The sequence below is a fragment of the Alosa pseudoharengus genome, unplaced genomic scaffold (genome assembly GCF_046254945.1).
Source record: "Alosa pseudoharengus isolate Yale_2024_CS ecotype anadromous, Long Island Sound unplaced genomic scaffold, YU_APseudo_1.1 YU_APseudo_1.1_scf_7, whole genome shotgun sequence".
NCBI classification, from domain to species: domain Eukaryota; kingdom Metazoa; phylum Chordata; class Actinopteri; order Clupeiformes; family Clupeidae; genus Alosa; species Alosa pseudoharengus.
The window spans coordinates 34477420-34497633 of record NW_027468859.1 but is presented as its reverse complement, the minus strand read 5'-3'; the positions used below and the strand labels follow the sequence as shown (position 1 = coordinate 34497633).

Sequence of the window (20214 nt, the reverse complement as noted above, 5' to 3'; positions counted from 1 at the left end):
ATTGCTATGGCAACGGTGCTATCCCTCAGGATTTGTACCGTTTTAAGAGCTTTTTTTTATTTTAAGTCAGTTAGTGAATGTGTTACAAAGCACTTTTCAAGTAATGCCTTGCACACTGAATTTATTTTCTGCCGTGAGTTCACATGAAATTCATGTGTGTGAGAAAATGCTCTAAGGTCTATTTGCCAGAAGTTATGACACATTTGTTAGCAGAGAAGATAACCACAAATTTGCAAAAATGCTTTTGGGTTTATGTATACAACTGGCCAAAAATGTTGACATAGACGGAGAAATAGACAAATAACACAGTCAGCAGTTATCCACCCCATTCTCTCTCTCTCTCTCTCTCTTACTCTCTCTCTCTCTCTTTCACCCACTTTATGAGGGAAGTGACTTCATCCCCATCCCATCAGAAAGGCATGTGAAACCAGGCTGTTCAAGAACTACAGTACATCTGGCCTGTGATGTCACTGCTATGGCCTGGCCAGCCCACTCTTGGCCCTTTTGAAGCGCAGCATTTAGGGATGGAACATGCCTTATCAATCTAATTCTTCTTCCACTGACAGCCGGCGCTTTGGTCAGATAGGATAGTAGGCTATCCACACTTTGGTCTGCTGCGAGAACTGGACATTTCCAAAGTAGATCAAATATCTGCAGTGGGCTGTAATGTTTCGCATTCCAACGTTTTCATTTCATTTGCTGTGTAGCCTGATACAAAAAGACACATTGTGATGAAACATAATCGAATGGAAGAGATGAGATTCAGGAAAACTGTTCGACAGCACACAAACTCCCCTGTGCTGTGCTAGATTCTGGTTGTATATAGCCTTGGACCAGGCCAAGTTTACAGCCTCTATTTTTACTCCACCATTCAAAGGAATTCTGCGCTCTTGTCCTTCACCCCTTCTGCTACCCTTGTACGGCAGCAAGCACTGACCTGTCTTATTTAATTAGAACACTGAGAGAATTAACATATGGACAGAGGTGTTGGTCAGTCTTTAACAAAGGTTTATGAAGACATAATCAGTGCACTGCTCTGCATAACAGAAACTGTGCATGCTGTGTTTGTGTGTGTGTGTGTGTGTGTGTGTGTGTGTGTTTGTAGTGCAGTCCATATCTTTATGGCATTTCCTCTTTTTTCCCCACTTGTGTGATATGGTACAAGCATCCTATCTGGCTTTGTTCTAGTGTCTAGTGTGTGACTTCATAGACGCCATTTGGAACGTTCTAAATGATGTCAAATGATGGTCGGCCAGGAAACAGCAGATGGCTATCATGCACTTGCCCAATGAAACAGGAAGTGCTTAGTCTAATGTAGACCGCTGCAAAGAGTCCTATATTTGTGTCTCCTGCTTGGAATACTACAGATTGTAATCTAACCTCAGCAGAGATATTCTGGTCCTACTGTACTAATGTGTCATAGGAATAGGCTACATTATGTCCTAATGGTAGACAGACAGGCATGTTGGATCCCTGCTTATCTTTATTCATCTGAAAGTGGAAACATGCAGTGGTTACATATGAGATTGCATCACAGAATAAACATGAACTCCATGCTTACAGTCGACATCTCTGTAGGAAGCAATATATCTTGGCCGAACATAATTGCAGCAAATACATTTTACAACACAACTCCCTCAGCAGGAAGAACCTCTAAATCAGACAAAACAAACACCAGCTAAAGCAGAAAAATCACCACACAAAATCACCACGATCCTTTTCACTAGACAGCACTGGCCAAGTCTAGAGGACCGTTTCTCTCCGCTTGCAGTTGTTTTCACTCGGGCCAGCTCTTCAGGACCTCCCAGGCCCTGGTATTCCCATCCCGCTGTGGGCTCGGAGGTCAAAGAGGTCACTCTGTCTGGCGGCCGCGGGCGCTGCTGACACAGAGTGGTGGAAAACTGGCTTTATGGCGGCAACCTACAGGAGCCTCCCTCAGACGCACGGGCTGTGGATTTATGCCCGGAGGAAAAAAGCACTGACTCTCCACCAACTCCCTGACCCAGTCCTGAACTCTGAAACATAAGTCTCGTAGGGTGTCAGAATATAATACACCAGAGCGAATCGCAGACTCGCCCTGGAGACGCGCGGCTTTAACGCTGTAATGAGGACCCAAACAAATCCACCCCCCCCCCCTTTCTGCTGTTAGTCGCAGCTACAACTCGTTTCCGATGGACACGAGTTTGTCACACCATGTGAGCGAGTTTGTTTTAATGGAGTGTTGCATAGCAATATTCCCACAGAATTCAAATTCAATGTCTTGATGGATGAAGTGTAAGGTTAATGATGAGGTGTGACCTTGCGCTGCGATTTCTACTCTTGTCGTCACACAGGGACATTAAAAGGGCCACTGATGTGTTTTTTTTTTTTCTGGAACTTTCTCTTTCCGATTTCTGCAAGCTTTTTTCAACTTTTTCCCCCCACTATGAGATGAAATGTCTGCTTTGTTGAAAGGAGGTGTCTGCACGCAGGACTCCTCAGAAAGTATTTCTCTCTCTTTTGCCTTATTTAGTCACATTCCTGTCTTCGCTTGGCTGAGTCAAAGTCTGTTCTGTGGGGTTATTTTGCTAAAGGTCCTCGGAGTGGTCCATCAACTGGCGGATGGGTTATACTCTGGGCTGCCTGCTACCTGTCCTCACAGTATTGTGCTTCACAGAACAAGACCACACTGCACTTCTGACCACAACAGAAGAAAAAAATGTTCACTCACTTCCTCAAACTTATACTCTGCAAATTCCTCACTGAAATCTAAAACAAAGAACCCCATACAAACATGTTTTGGCAACATTTTTTCTCTCTTCCATCTTAACATGGTGTACACAAGAAGCATATTTCTATTATTATTGTCTTTGAGACTTGAGACAAGGATGACTATCATTACCCTCTTGCAGTATAAAAATGCTTGCATTGGTCAATTTCCAGGCACACTGCCTAAATTAGGCAGGTTCACTTGAAGCACTTTCCCTGTTACTGCGAACACAACATGTGCGATGATGACGGCAGGTGGATAATGCCAGAGGAAGGCAGCCACCCAGTCCCCTTTCGTCTGTTTATATCCCTCCTATCAACTATTACAGCGATGCCTCTTGCTGGCACCAGATCAGACTTTGTTTCCCAGTTAAGCCCTGCTGTCATTCCAACAGGGAATGTGGTGTGTGTAAAGTCGTTTGCGTGTGTGAGCAAGGCCGTGGCTCCATCAGTACGCACTGTGATCGTGCTTTATTTAGACGTCTTTGAATGTCCATGATGGCGCATGGCACGCCGACAATGTCCGCTGCAGGGGTCTTGGGAAGTGTTAATAAGTACCAGGAGAGCAAGCAAGAATCCCACGTTCAGTCGGCGGGGTTTGTTTATGCTGAGGTGGGCTGGCTTGGGTGTTGTGTTGGTGGACATCAGCAGGGGGGTTGGGGGGGGCAACTAGAGAACTGCCATTTGTTGTCTGATAAACGGATAGCCATCTCTGTGTCTCTTGTGTGCACCAAAACACAACTAGGGGGAGGCCCTATAAATACTCCATTTCACCAACAAACAGCTGTGCATGCCACCCATGGGCCCAATGTCCAAGAATGAGCGAGGTTGTTGGGGTGGTGTGTGTGTGTGTGTGTGTTTGTTTCTGTCTGTCTTGTCTGTCTGTTTTGGTAGGGGGGGAAGTCCAGTGCCTCTTTGCCCTCCTGATAATGTCCATGAGCAGAATGTAAGCCATGTCTATGTGTCATATTTGTCATATATATTCCAACATTGAAGCAGATGACGATGATTATGATGAAATTTCTAGGACAGATGATCCTGTTGGCTAAAAATATGCCCTGCTGAGTGTTGAGCTCTGAGGCAATCCTCCAAATTCAAGGTGATTGTAAGTCAACACTGACTGGGTGGTTGAAAATAGTGTTATTTTGAGATTTGTTGGACACGGATTAAGTATGTTGTAACATAAAACATGTTAATGTGCAATCTGAAAATAATACAGAAAAGACCACCATGAGAGAAATATGAAGCAAATGTTAAGAGGTAGAGTTGTATCTCTGTAAATGGAACACACTGAGCTTACAACTTAAACAACAAAAAAAGCTGATTCTGGCAGACTAAACCCAAATAAATGTTACATATGATTTTAATATTACCCACTGGCATTTAATAATATTGTCTGCACTGAAAGAAGGATGTTTGTATTTAAGGTCATCAAAACAGACTTTCATGGTGCTGGTTATGTTTAGACATCGCAGCTATAGAAACTGTCTTGTTACAATATCATCATTACTGTTGCTGCTCTTACCAATACATCTGAGGTATCTGAGACATTGCTTTTTGTGTCAACAGTGCTCAGGGCTGAAGGTTTTTGAGCAAATCAAGCTGACAGTCAAAATGAAGACAGCCTAAAGGGCTGTGCCCACAGGAGTGGTTGGCAGCTTCCCTGTAACAACTATTAATAACCATCGGCACTTAACTGACTGCTGCCATTCGGCGGCCAGGATTTTCCCAGCTGAAGTCACATGCTGGTTTCATCAGAGCCCGGTGGCCTAGCCTCGCTCAGTGGCCTCAACATACTTTTCCAGAGAGGGCCTTGGTGTTACTGCTGTGCTTTTACTCGACCCAGGCCCCTGTGTGTGTGTGTGTGTGAGTGAGTGTGAGCTGTGGGGCTCCTTGTTTCATCATCACTCCCAGCAGCACCATAAAACGTCTTGCACACACACACACACACACACACACAGCGCAGGCTGGTTGCGTTCTGATTTATGTCTGACCTTTATGAATCAGCACAAACACACACAAGACGTTAATCATCCTATCAAACGTCCACGCCAGACAGGACCCACAACACACACACACACACACACACACACACACACACACAGGTCCGCTCGGTTCAGCTCAGCTAAGCTCTTGGGGTGAGAGCCTTCCCGCCGCTACTTTCTCAGCTGTTCGTGTGTGTGCGTTTAGTGACGCCATCGAGTCATAAGACGCTGCAAGGGGGGGAGTGGGGTGTGTCTGCTCTGTGGTCAGCCGAAGCGATGCACCTCTCGTGGGCTCTGTCCGTACACAGTGTGCACACAGGTTTCCCACTGCTGCCTGGTCTCTGATCAGTGGCCAAAGAAGGCAAGAGCGAACGCTCCCCCAGGTGTTGGTGATGCAAAGGAAAGTCGACTCTTTTGTTCAGTGTGACCAGTGGAAACAATGGCCTCACATTCCCTGATTAAAACGCCGTGCGACGTTGCTCATACTTGGCAAGGCCCGGTTATTGCTCTTGACAGTCAAGTGGCGCCCCGAGTTTCTGATCGAGTGCAGGAAATATATGATAGGCCTGGAGTGTGTTGGTGCGCCATCCTCTACAGAGAGACCAGCTATATAACACACAGCGAGACCAGCTTCTCAAGTCTCCCTCCTAAACCATTAAAAGTGAGCAAGTCTGATTCAAACACAAATAAAACTTCATAATTCATCACCAGGACAAATTGTTTTTGAGTTTTTGAGACCTACAAAAATACCTTTTTTCTTTGTGAAACTTTTATGTCAATGTTTGGAATGATTTTAATTTTCACTGATCCAGACATAGAGTAAATCACAATTTAAAATAGGCCTACCATGTGGAATATAGTCCTCATGTGAATGATGGACATGTGAAACATTTCAAGCCAATCCAGTGTATGTGGGGGGAGCTTAAAGGAGACTTGCTTGCTCAATCAGAAAACAACAAAGGTGATTAGTACTTTTATGAGTTGTGGACAAGGTTGAGATGGAAAGTTTGTCTCTCACTGGACTTCACTTGATCACTGAGGCCGAGACAGGTTGTCTCCATGAAACTCATCACAGTGTGCTGAAGTCATGTTTGGTCCTGCAAGATGACAATCTGACAAGTGGAGAAAGCAAGCCAGCATGCTGAACACATACACACACACACACACACACACACACACACACACACACACACACACACAGCAAAAGTGTGTGAAATTCGATGTAGTATGCACGCCAGGTAGCTAGGTGTAGAGTAAACGTGTACGCGACGAGAGCCACACGTTGAGCAGATCGGAGCAGACTTTTGCTTTTTTTACCCTTTAGACAGGAACGCAACGGTGGAGCGTTTTTAAGATTACCACTGTGGAAGGTGGTTTCACTTTTTGGCATTTTTAAGGCCCAAAAACGCTGTTGCTGTCTAAATGTATCTGATAAAGTATTTTTGTCATTTTCACCCGTGAGCGTTGTTGTGTAAACAGGGCCTAAATGTCTCACTGAGTATCAGTGTGTAAGCCGTTTTTTTCAACTAAATCTTCCGCTAAATCTTGCTTGTCACACAATTTTCTAAACATGTCTTTCGAACGGCATAACCCCACACCAAATCTGCAAAACACCAATTCTCATTGTTTGACTCAGTTTTCAATTTCCTAAAACACATTTTGCAAAACACCACACAGAATTTTCTACCTAACACACAAAAAAATCTAACAGGAAGTAACTTGATTTCATTTTTCAAACACAACCTATCAAAATGCCACACTTATTCGCCACACTCACACTCAGTCCTCAATGTACAAACACTCATTACTTTACTAGACACCATCCAATCATTGCTCTGTAGGCCTATGAATAGATAGCCTATACTTTCTATAGACCCTTTGAGTCTGTTCAGGTTACTGGTTGAAATGCGATGATTTCTGGTTGAAATGTTCAAAAACAATGCAGATATTTTGAAATGAAAATGAATCACTTTAGCGTAATGTTCTACAAAAAGTCGCCTTAACTCCGTGTACATCTTTCTTGAATTTCCCCTTGGGGATCAATAAAGTATCTATCTATCTATCTATCTATCTATCTATCTATCTATCTATCTATCTATCTATCTACATCTGGTGGGACCACGCATTGTATTTTGCTGTACACTTCACAACTGTATACTTTACAACAGCAAATTATTTGGGAAAAATCACTATTTTTGGTTTCAATAATGTTTACTGTGTATTTCAACTTCTCTCTGTAGATGACTTTAACTCTTGTATGGAATGGACATATAAATAGAAGTCCATGAAAGACAGAGCTTTAAGTTTTGAGCAACAAGGCATGGTGTATCCAAAATGTCATTATGACAAAAGTGTTTATAATGTGAGGCAAATATTTGCTTTAGAGATGTGTTCATGCCATTTTGAATGTTGTGTGTCATTTTGCTGGAGATTTAAGGCATTTTGTGTGAGCAATAGTTGGCTTTGTGTGTAGAGTTTTGAAAAATAGACACAGAGTTTTGAAAATGTGTGTCAACAGTGGTAAAAAACTGTCAGATGGAAGTTGGAGTGGTATCTTATAATTTGCAGAATCCACTCTTTTTCTATCTTTTCTTTTCTATCTATCTTTTGATCCTGTGAGGGAAATTTGGTCTCTGCATTTATCCCAATCCATGAATTAGTGAAACACACACAGCACATAATGTACACACAGTGTGGTGAAGCACACACTAATCCCGGCGCAGTGAGCTGCCTGCATCAACAGCGGCGCTCGGGGAGGGAGGGGTTAGGTGCCTTGCTTGCGTGCCGTGCCTACTGGTCGGGGTTTGAACCGGCAACCCTCCAGTTACAGGTCCGAAGTGCTAACCAGTAGGCCACGGCTGCCCACTCTTGAGCCAGAGAGCACAGTAGGCTATTTTAGCTTTAAATTAATTATATGTTACATTACATTACATTTAGCAGACACTTCTTTACCAAAGTGACTTACATATGTCAGCTATATTACAAGGGATCACATTGTCCCCAAAGCAACTTGGGGTTAAATGCCTTGCTCAAGGGCACAACGGTGGAAGCCGGGAATTGAACCAACAACTGCACGCTAGCCCAGCTCCTTAACCACTACACTACCACCGCAAAGACTTTGCAGTGAGGTCAGTTAATCAATAGCATCATATAATTTTAGGGCTTTTGGACATGACTATGTGCCTAAAAGTTGCCCCATGTATCATCACCTTAACATCTTGTTTGTATTTGCCATTTAGAGGAAGGGAGGGCAAGGTGTTAGGGTAGACTAAGTACAGTTGAGACATGTGTACAGTTGAGACACCTTAAATATCTTGCTTGCACAGCAAGCCCAAGTTGTGATTTTTGCTATGCACATGCATATTAGTGCCCTCTTTGATCATGGACAATTTGAACGACACAAGTATCTCCCATCCAAGGATATCGGCAAGTGTTTTTTTCCAAAGTAAGAATTTCACTTCACCATGCACCATTACACTTATGTTACTGTTAAACGTAACTGGTATCATTACAAACATTATTCTGTGTCCTAAAAACTGGCATATTTTATAGCATTGTGAGGTCGTTGCAAAATCTAGAGAAATGTGTGAGGTGGTCAGCGGGGGACAATTGAGACACACATTGGATTGTGTTAGGCTACTTCAGTGTTTCTCAAACTTTTTTTCTGGGGACCCACTTTTTAAAAATGATAGACTATCGCGACCCAACTCGTGACTGTGGTAGTTAACAAACTAGATCAGTGGTTCTCAAACTTTTTTTTTCATTCCCCACTTTGATCAAGGGGGCATTCTCGAGCCCCACCTGTCCCTCATCGCTCTAAGAAAGTGGTAGGTCAAGCTTAAAATTGTCAAATTTATTGAAATAATGACAAGTTCTAAATATATCCTCTTCAACAGAGTTAAAATCAGCTGGTGCTGCAGATATAATAATAAATAAATACATAACACACATATTTCTGTTTTCCAGCAACATATTAGGAAGCATAGGCCATTTTACAGCATTGTACAATATATTCAATGAAATACCAACATGCTGCATTAAATGGATCTATAATCCAGTCATACTGAGCACTGCTGGTTGGGAAATATTTTTGAAATAAACTTTGCAGGGATGTGATGTAGGCCTATTGTTTAATACATGGGATCACAAGAGTGCCTCCCAATCAGACGTTTCAGCGATTTCGCTCAGAAATCTCAAAGGCATAATAGGCTACTGTCGCGATCGAGGCGCCTGTCCCATATTCAAGTTTTTTTGGTGAATGCAGTAATCTTATTTGCTAGGTGAGGTAGGTGTTTGTCTTTGCCTTGTAACTGGACATTTAACTCAAATGTATCGCTAAGATAGGCCTATATCAAATACAGGGCCGTAGTCACCATAGACATTGAGGGGGACGTGTCCCCCCCAATATTCAAATATGACCAAAATGTCCCCCCCAATATTCGGACATAGAAAAATAAAGAAAGAATAAAGCGCTATACTAGGCCTACAGGAAACCAACACGTATCTGAAATGTAATCAAACGTAAATAACGCACAAATTAGTGACCTATGGTTCCAGAGTAGTCTACACCCCTGAGTGGTTTGTCCTGGTGATTTTCCGTTTTTCGTTAGTGGCGTTCGCTATCAAAAGCTTCCATTTACTGCACCCTACTGCGGTGAGGTAGGGCTGTCAACAATATCGCAAAAGCTACCGGAACAATTTTCACAAAACTTCTTGGAAAGGTGTAGCACAGGCTAAGGAAATCCCATACATGTTTGGAGCCGATCAGACTGAAAGGGAACATTTTCCATATTGTAGCCTATTCTCGCAATGATAGCGAAAGTGAAACGTTTTATTTTAAATGATGAATTTGTGCAAGCCTGTGTCATTTCTTTCACGTCTTTCAACATAAATAATGCATTCACATGCTAGTAGTAATGCCAGAAATTACCGTGTATAGGCCTCTTAGAAATGATTGTTGCATCTTGCATATTATATTTAGATGCGCACTCAATCGCGCATCCATGCAGGCAAAACGTGATCAAATGTGGCGACAATACGTGATAGCAGTTAATGTGAATCGCGGAAATAACCAAAGAAATGAATTTGCACCTCCATTCACCAATTAAAGGCTGTAGTAGGCCTAGTGTTTCTACATGTTGGCACAAAACGTCATTTCTGTCAGAAGCCAGTCTATAATGCATACAGGGGTACATGAGGTGAGTCAGACAGAAGAGGGGCCTGTCTCAGTAGCCTTTTCCTGAATCCTGTCCCTTTCAAACTATGTTAAAATTGTGTGATTAGCCGCCAGCATAATAAAATCTAAATTAAAAGACAAAATCGTATTAGGCTCCAAACATGAGTCTAAGCCTTAGTTTAAAAAAAATCTTCAGGTGTAAGTAATAAGTCAAAGAACCACATTCTGTGTTATGTAGAGGTTATCAAAAGATACTCTAGTTTGTAATTTCTTTTAAAGTATACATTTTGAACACAAATGGAGTCACGGGTCCAGGGATGGACCAGTTGCTTCTTCTCCACCCTTCTCTTTTCACGGGTGGGGGGCGCATTCTGTTTGGGGGTCCCTCAGACCCCACCACAGATTTGGTCCCCCCCAATGTTGACATCATGACTACGGCCTTGATCAAATATATCGCTAAGATAGGCCAGCTTCGTCAAGAAATGTTCATTAGTGAACGTGCTTGCAGATTCAAACATGCGCCCTACTTCCAAGAAGAGGCGACTCGGAGCTCAAACACGCGCGACAGCACTTTACCTCGGGAAAGCCACCTTGCCTCGCTGTGAAACAGTACAGCCTTTTGTTCAGCTACCATCTCTTCGCAAAGTGCGGAGAATAGACGCGCTTTTAAGAGCCGGGTTTTGATGAAATTCACCACTCTCACAACAACGTTCAAAATCTCATGTAGGTCGGGACTAACTAAGCTGCCTTGACACGAGCGCTTCCCTGTAACACAGTGCGTCCATTGCGCATCGGGTGCTACCTGGGCCCAGATAAAAAAATAAATAAAAAAAAACTCCTGTTTTTCACGTCAGTTCGCGCCCCGACCCACAGTTTGAGAAACGCTGGGCTACTTGAACATTCCATTTGTAGGCTACTGTTCGCTATCTGTTCCTGTGTCACATTTTGTTCATGATGTATTCCTTTTAACCAACGCTAATTTAAATTAAATGAATGAATTTGAACTACAAACACTTTGCAATTGCTATGTTTTTATTTATTTAACTTTCCAACTAACGGTTAGTTAACTATACATCATTAAAGATGGGTGTCTCAACTGTAGCCTATCAGGTAGGTGTCTCAACTGTACTATATAGTCCAGCGGTTCCCAAACTTGTCCCCCGTGTACCACCGCCTACATTCCGACTCGGCTCGCGTACCCCCACCATCCGACACATAAATACATAAAAACGTAACGCATTCTATACCACCCACCCCTTGACAATATTTGTCCGTTTCCGGTTTTAGGTGCGTGCATTTGGTCAGTTAAAAAGTTATGAAAAGTAGCCTGCATAGTAGCCTAACTACATCCACATACAATATCTTATAATAGGCCTACAACAACACCTGACAAGGATGTATTTGTTTGGACAACATTAGGCTATATAGGCTACAGCCTAGAAAGGCTAAACTTACCTTTAGTTTGTTAAATGTAAAGCCTAGCTTAATGTTACCTTTCTTGCCCATCTGAAATAACTCCTAGCTTTGCTCCTTAGGCTACTTTCTGTTTTTGTTGTTTTCAAAAACCTGTTAACGTTATATCCGCAAAACTTTCCCCCCACGGACCACAATGCATTCAAAATATAACGCATTCTATTAGCTATTCCAGGCGTCATGTTTAATAAGCTGCCTTTTTTTTGATGAATGAGATCCTTTAATTTCATGTTTCCATATCATTATGGCCTGATTCGAAATTATGTATTTATTCATGAATTAATTACAAAAGATTTAAAATGTTCATTTTACACCTATCCGCCATATAGCCCTTTTCATCTCGCGTACCCCCTAGAAACAGCTCGCGTACCACCGGGGGTACGCGTACCACAGTTTGGGAATCCCTGCTATAGTCTATAGGGTAGGCCTACAGTTGAGACACAGTCAAGACAAAAAATGCACCTTATGTTTTTGAGCTAATTGTGGTATTATTGATTTATAATATTTTAGTCTACAAGCTAAGGAAATGGCATGTGGAATATTGTGTGGAAAATCACTTCTTTTCACTATCTATTTTTTGTTTGATTTTGTGTGGGCAAAAAGTGTCTCAACTGTACTCAGTCTACCCAATGCACTTGCTGCTCAGGTCTCCATCTCTAGAGTCATCTGGCCCCAGATGTCAACGGAAGAGTGTCACATATCTAATCACAGCACACACCAATATGTTCATTAGAACTAGAAAAACACAAAATGACCAAAAAAGCGATGTTAGTTTGGGAATTGCTCCAGAATTGCACAGTAAATGAGTCAGGGTGACAGGTTGAGTGTGTATGCTATCACAAGGGAGGAACGGCGGAGATGCTATCCCTGCTATTGATTAAACCTCCTGAAGTCATAGCTGAAACTAACGGCTGAGACTGTGAGCAGCCCTACTTCATCTCTGTCGGAGTGGCCTCTCGGCTGGCTGCGCACCACATCTCTCTCTGGGGGGAAATCCCCCTCGCAAATCACGGCAAGCCTGCTATAGACTCGCAGCGGTATTAACTCTGGCGTGTGTCTCGCAAAAGAGATCATATGGAAGCATCTGTGTGTGAGCGGAGCTTTACCTAACTGACAGCTGCGTTCGAAGGAAATGGCTGAGCTAATGACTTGCTCAGCTCCCCCGCCACAGACACATGCATGCAGGATAAATATTTGGGTTGTTTGGGAGGAAGGAGAGAGAACTGGCAGAGGTTTGTTTTGTTACCCTCAACTAGGCGAGCTGGGCACTTAGGAAACATCTGTGTTAGCCTGATATTGCTCTTACTGGAAGAATTCGGTCTTAAAGCTTAAATTATCACCTTATGTGATTGACCACATCCCTATACCTCAACAATTCTTAGAGCGGGATTACTAAAGTGTTAGGGACCCCTGTTAAAGTAATGTGAGAAGCATTTGCTAGTTGTAGACCATGGTTAGTAGCCTATTCAATAGTTTTGTAAATATGGGAATATAGCCTACAACTGGATGCCATGAGAGTGAACTAAGAGAATATAATTAGCCTCTTTTAGTGAGACCTTTGCCCTTGGCCTTTAGCTGTAAACGTTGCCAGCAGTTAAAAACACACAGGGGAGAACACAATTTCTTAATCATTGGGGCGAATCCACACTCCCAGTGTTTACACAAAGCCCTAGTTGGCCACCAGAGTTGAACTGTTGATGGCGAGCCATCCTCAGTTTTCTCATGTTACACATTTATGTTGTTCGGAGTTGGCCAATGACTAAGTGCAGTGCATAATGCAGTCTTGACCACTGAGCTGATGAGTCACTCTTGCAACTGAACACACCTTGGCAAGCTTGGTGGAGAGACTCATATTGCAGTGGCCTATAACAACAACATGTTCTCCTATGCTGTGAAGAAACTCTTCTCTATTGTCAGTGATGTCTGTATTATCTACCACATTGGTAAAGATCAGTCCTGCACCGTGGAAGTGTTGATTCATTTTTAATTTATTTTTTAACTTTTGTTTGTTTGTTTGTTTTGTTTGTTTGTTTTGTTTCTGGTACTCTCTTCAGAATTGAGGTAAAACATGAGGTCACGGAGTAGCGCCATGGAGATCCCTGACAGGGGTCAACTCGAGATCGCACAGCCGGCTCGCAAAGCCTTCCAGAAAGATGAGGACGGCGGGAAAGGAAACGCGCCGGAACCCACAAAGAGAAACATGAACGAGATCAAAGAGGACAGAGCTGTCCCCGGGACGGCCAAACGAACACAGAAAGGCCCCGAGAGGGGCAGCAGTGGTGGTAAGAGGAAGGTTGCACTGGCGGACCTCTCTAAGGAGGACCTGGTCCGACTACTGGGAGTGATGGAGGGCGAGGTGCAGGTGAGAGGTGGTGTGTATCAACATTCATTAATCAAAGGTTAAAGGTCAGACTCGTGGTGTGTATCAACATTCATTAATCAAAGGTTAAAGGTCAGACTCGTGGTGTGTATCAACATTCATTAATCAAAGGTTAAAGGTCAGACTCGTGGTGTGTATCAACATTAATTAATCAAATATTAAAGGACACACTCGATGTTTTCTCAAACCATGTTTTCTAATGGTGGTTGTTGTTTTCTGGTAACTAAAAAGCACTAGTAGGTTGTCCCTACAGCCTTAAAGTTCCACTATAACAGGCAAATCATCCCCTTAGAGCTCACAGTCTGTTACAGCCAGGTGGTGTGATCTGATTACATGTAGATACCTCAGCTATTCCTGGGAGTCGCTCCACTCCCTACTCATGCTCACCTCATGGGGGACCTGAAATGAGGCTAAACCAGATGTCTAAAGGCTAAATACGTCATGGGCTTGATTTTGACCAGTGTTTAGAATGTTAATGATTCACAAATTACATAGGCCCAGTGCTCATAGGAGGATGTTAGTGTTGTCAGTAAAGCACTCTGGAATTGGTACTGTGTATCTCTAAATACAGCTGTCTCATTTAGGAGGTCTTATGTGATTCATGATGAATATAGTAACATCATTCACAGTGTCACACTTTTCAGGAATGCTGTGGACATTGTGAGTAGAGCTCCCTCTTATGGAATAACAGCTGCTTTACAGATTTAACCCTACAAAGACTCAGGTTATTACTTCCACCAGAGATTATGTTTTCAGTGCAGTTCATCAATCTGTTTGTTTGTCAGCAGGGTTACGCGAAAACCCCCGATAGCACCCCCGACCCTTGATAGTCAAGACATTTAGAGAAGGGGTATTGCATGGGGTTCATGGAATTGTGGAGCAGCAACCCATCATTTTTCACTCCTCCTTAACATTCCGACATATGGCATTTGGCCTTGGCAGAGCACTCTCCAGTCTGACCCTGTAGTAATAAATCCAGTCTGTAATAAATAAGAACTAGTAGTTATGTCCAGTTATGCAGCAAAATATGTTTGTTCTGCTCAGTACCCCTTATTGGAGCAGTGGGAGTTTCATATCTGACTGGTATTTCAGTGGCTTTAGACAAAGTCCTTTTAGGCAAATCCCTCCACTCGGCGGCCATATTGCAACGCTTTTTGGGTACTCATCGGGCATCCTATTCGGCAGAAATGCGCGTGCGCAAGGCTTCACGACACCAACCATGCTCCAGCGTCGAGTTCACACCACATGATTGGCTCAATGTATACACATGTCGACATTTTGGCGAGGAAGGGGTGGGATGTGTAGACAACGGCCATATTGGTGTTACAAACTAGCCCCATGCATTAGAAAGTCTCTGCTTCAGACACATCAGTTTCTATGTTAAGGCTTCCCATATGGTAATGCGGTCTCCAAAAGGATTGTTGATATATTAACATTTGAGAGAAAGTGGTTGGATGTTGAAGTGTATACTGGATAAGCCATTAACATTCAAATGAAACCTCTCTGCTGGATGTGTTCTGCTCTAAGGCGAGGGAGGACATCATCCAGATGATGAAGTCCGAGCGAACGCGACCAGAGGTGCTGGAGGCCCACTACGGCTCGGCCGCACCCACGAAACCTCTACAGGCGCTCCAGAGGGACACCCTGATGACGAACAGCAAGACTCCCGCAGACGACGTCTACGAAGTGCCCATGGCTGAGGTGAGGGAACAACAAAGGGAGAGGCTTCTTTCATGTGGCTCTTTACTCTGAAAGATACCATTACAAAATTGAAAGTTTGAGTTTGCAGAAATCATATGCATTCATATAGTTATGGAAACCTTCAAAATCTCCACCGATCGTCTGATTTTTCATTATGGTGCAACTGTATTATGCCTTTTTTTATTCATAGTAGCATACACTGTGAAGAAGCCACATATTTAGTTAGTGTGTCGTGCTGTCCTTGGGGACTCACAATGACCCTGGTGATGATGGTGTTGTGTCCTGCAGCCATGTGAGTTGAGAGTGAGTGTATCTCGTCCTCCCCTCAGCTGGACCGGCTAGAGAGCAAGCAGAGGGAGACGTACCGCCGAATGCTGGAGCAGCTGCTGCTGGCGGAGAAGTGCCACAGACGAACGGTCAACGACCTGGACAGCGAGAAGCGCAAGCACACCGACTTCATCAACAAGAGCGACGACTTCACCAACCTCCTGGAGCAGGAGAGGGAGAGGTGTGTACTACAGATTTGCGTCGAGCTTGTGTGTGTGTGTGAGCTGTACGTGTTTGGAAACGTGTGTGTATGTGTTGGAATCTGCATGTACTGTATGAGCGTTATGTGTGTGTGTGTGTGTGTGTGTGTGTGTGTGTGTGTTTGTATGTATCTGCAGCACTTTTCAGAATTATTGGTACCTTTATTTAATATGAGTGAAAAATGCTACTGAACACTCCACTGTTTTACATCACATACTGTTATTGCAAAGCAAATTAAGAAAAAAGTATGAATTCCATATGAGCCCATGAAATGTATTCTGCAAAACATTAGAACCTCCTCATTTTCTCCATTCCCCTTATGCCAACTTCTCTTCTCATCCCTTCATCTCTTGTTATGTGTTTTTAAAACTGAAAAACCTCAGATTTTTGATGTTCAACCAGAGGTTTTCAATTGGACTAATGTCAGGGATCGCAATAGCAACATTTTGTGCTCATTTAATCATTTTTGAATGTATTCTTTGTGCGCCTTGGACTGTGTCCTGTTGGTGGATCCAATCAAGTTTTAGCTTTTGGGCAGAGATAGCTAAGTTCTTAGATAAAATCACCTGGTAATTCCTGGTCCCATGTATGCAAACAATACTGCCAGGGCATTTGGTGGAGAAACAGCCCCACAGAGTCACAGATCCTACACTATAATTAATGTGTGTGGTAGCCATCTTTATTTCTATGCCAAATTCACAGTTAGCATTTGGAAAGAAAGAGCTCAGTTTTTGCTTTGGCTGACCACACCCTGTTCTAGTTGAAGTTCCAGTGGTGTCTGGCAATCTAAAAGTACTTTTGCTTGTGATGAAAAAACCTGAATTGGTTCTTGCTGGCACAACTTCCCGACAGTTTGTTGGCATGGAGGTAATGTCTTATGGTGGATTTGGAGACATGGTAACCCTGAGATCCTACCAAAGTCTGTAGCCCTGAAATAGTAATCTTTGGATATATATTGGGGACAGCGCTATGTTGCATATATCTACTTAGATACACAATCTATAGACCCTTTCAAGAGAGTTCCATTATCAGCATCATAGTTGGCCCCATAAGGCTTCCGTTTTAACATTCCATATGTTATCGTAATGCAGAGGAAGTAGAACCAAATTGAATGTTCAAGCATTGTTTTTGTTTTTATTGTGGGTCCAAGCTGGATATAAATTGGGGATATACATATATATATATATATGGCGGTGGTAGTGTAGTGGTTATGGAGCTGGGCTAGCTTGCAGTAGCCTGAAAGTTGTTGGTTCAATCCCCGGCTTCCACCGTTGTGCCCTTGAGCAAGGCACTTAACCCCAAGTTGCTCCGGGAACAATGTGATCCCTTGTAATATAGCTGACATATGTAAGTCACTTTGGTCAAGAAGTGTCTGCTAAATGTAATGTAATGTAATATATACAAAAAAGAAAAGTGAAATTTTCAAAGATTTTTGTACGGCAATAAATCTGGATAGGACTGTATATGGACTTGTTGAATGGACTTGTTGAATGGACATGTGTGCCACATTACAAAATCTGTGTGTGTGTGTGTGTGTGTGTGTGTGTGTGTGTGTGTGTGTGTGTGTAGGCAGAAGTGAGGGGTGGGCTGCTGGGATGGGGGCTCTGTTTGAAGGACATCATAACAATCCCACACAACAGATCTCAGTCGGGTCATGCCACAGTGGCTCTCTGTACCCACGGAGCAGTACTGCAGTCGCTATCGCACACAAAAGCGGCCACACACAAAGGCCACATGGGAAAAATGGCGGCAAAGTGGGCGGCAAAGTGGGCTTCAAAGAACGCTGACATTGTGTGTGTGTGATACCCAAGCAACGGCTGAGATCATGGGGGAACATGGAGGACGTGTGGAGAGGGGCCCCACGAAGGCTCTGCACGAAGGGGGTGTGGAGGAGCTGTGCTCTGAAGTAGGATGAATAGAGGATCGCAATGAAAAATACCACACAGGGCCATCATAACATAGCCTGGTGGGGGAACATGGAGTGAAGGGACAGCATCACATGACTGGTGTGTTCTTGGGGGGGGGGGGCAGTCATGCTGGACACAGGGTCTCGCTTCATAGCAGTGAAACATCTCCCTGATGGACCGTGCCATGCTCGTTAATGATTGACTACAGAAAAGTCCATCTCATGCCACAATTAGTCGATCCAGTAAAGGTGAATACGCTCACAAAAGAGGATTTGCAGACTAAAGCTTGCAAGTAATGAGAAAATGTGCAAGGGTCTTGCCTCTAAAGTGAATCAGGTGAAGAAAACAGGGTTCAAACTTCGAAGCTGCAGTAAGGCTTCATGGCGGAGACATGGCTAGGGTGGCCAGGGTCTCCTCTCCCAAGCAGGCAAGTCAAGGCAGAGGCGAGGGTCTCCTCTCCCAAGCAGGCAAGTCAAGGCAGAGGCGAGGGTCTCCTCTCCCAAGCAGGCAAGTCAAGGCAGAGGCGAGGGTCTCCTCTCCCAAGCAGGCAAGTCAAGGCAGAGGTGAGGGTCTCCTCTCCCAAGCAGGCAAGTCAAGGCAGAGGCGATGGCATCACCCGCGCCCACCAGATAAGACCCCACAGCAGGTGATCGCTATCGGCCCTGCCTCAGCAGTGCATGGTGGCGAGGATGCCATCTTCGCCAGAGCGTGGCTTAGATCTGAGGATAGGGCTGACAAGGTAGCACGCAAAGTTGACTCTCAAAGGACAGAGGGGCCTCATGCCTCCATGGACAGTTGAGTCTGATAAGCTGCTTTGACAGAATGATGTACGCTGCTACGAGTGTTGTAGTGCTGTAAGTGGTCTTGGGATTTGCTTGGTTTGTTCATCTAATTCTTTAAAAAAGTCCAAGAAGCTGCCAAGTGATCATCATTCTTACCATGAGCTCATCATTCATGTATGTATTTTCAAATGCCCATAATAGGAATAGCAGCACTAGGTTTGGTAAGGAAGATGAACCAATGTCTCCTGGTTATTTTCAATTTTGACCCTGTCATCTGTCACACCTGGGTATCCTTGATTAGGACTTCCGAGACGGTGTGAAGGCAAACTCCCAGGCAGGGGCCTCATACTCGGGATTCACTCCAGGTGATGTCATAGGGGCCCAGAGCACCTGTGCGAGACTGTCAGTCTTCGGAACAGTAGGACCGCTACCATGACAATGAGAGGGTCTGTTTGCTTGCACAGTTGTACTCCGTGCTACTGGGACCTCATTCCCGCTCTCTCTTTCTACTCGCATTTCCTTTATGACGGAGCCTTCAGCTTTAGGTCAAACTCAACCTACCGGTATATGTTAAAGGCACCCTTAACAAGTTTGGCTCTCGGGGTCCCCCTCTGGTTGAGAAGCACAATAATAAACAAACTAAATATGTGTCTTTTGCAACAAAGTAAGAACATAACGCCGATATAATATAGAGGGGATGCACTGAAAGCAGTCTGTAGAAAAATATCTCTGAATTCCTGTACCTTTTGCGTTTTGAGGGGGGATGGGAGGAGGGACAGTTTCCTACCTGAAACTAGAAAGTTGCTAGGTCGGTAATCTACTACAGAAGGCCACTCAGACAATGGCAGTGCTGTTTGTGATGTTATGAGGTTATGTGGCATCAAAATTATTTTGGAAACATTATATTATGGTCAAAAAAGCAGCAGTAGCTGTTACTATCTTCTTTGCAAACAATTTCTTGAAAATCCACACCATATCACTATACTCAACTTGGAAATCAATCAAATCAATTTGGAAAGGTGAATGAAGTGAACTGAGCTGTTGAAATCAGAGTAAACTGAGTAATTTAATAATAAAAGATCCTTTTTTCATCTGGTGTTTTTTGCAAACATGTGTTTTCTTCCGTGCTACAAAGGCACATTATGTCAGTTGCCTTAAATCATTTATTAACTTTAGTCCATGGTGGCAATGTGCATGGTGTAATCATCAGTCTGTGTCCAGTTCAGTGGACAAACCTTCACCTTCTTATCATAAACCTTCATATTTTGCTGCAGTTTATCATGGATGGTTTGTCAGCGCCAAGCCTAAAATAGAGACCAAGGGTTACATTTCTTTTGTCCATCTGCGAAGGGTTTGCTGGGAGGTGGTGGTCAGCCAGCGCTCCAGATTGCCTGAAGGTCATCTTGCGCCTCGTGACGCAGATGGTGACTCAAACATGTGCTGACCTCATCTGCGTGGCATTTGGAGTTTTACTGGTCTCTCCTGGCCGTCTTCTCCGCAGGTGCTAATGCCATTACCACTGCCATTCACAGAG

General features: G+C 43.7%; 1 protein-coding gene across 2 annotated transcripts in view; it reads left to right on the top strand.

The window, feature by feature from the left end:
* The window catches only part of LOC143109147 (filamin-A-interacting protein 1-like), a 33308-nt gene that overhangs the window by 3254 nt on the left and 9840 nt on the right, over positions 1–20214 (top strand). For both annotated transcript variants that reach the window (XM_076271789.1, XM_076271788.1), the window contains exons 2-4: positions 13437–13744; positions 15290–15463; positions 15793–15971. In XM_076271789.1, the coding sequence (XP_076127904.1) occupies positions 13451–13744; positions 15290–15463; positions 15793–15971 (647 nt within the window). In that variant the 5' untranslated portion in view covers positions 13437–13450. The remainder of the gene's footprint in view (positions 1–13436; positions 13745–15289; positions 15464–15792; positions 15972–20214) is intronic.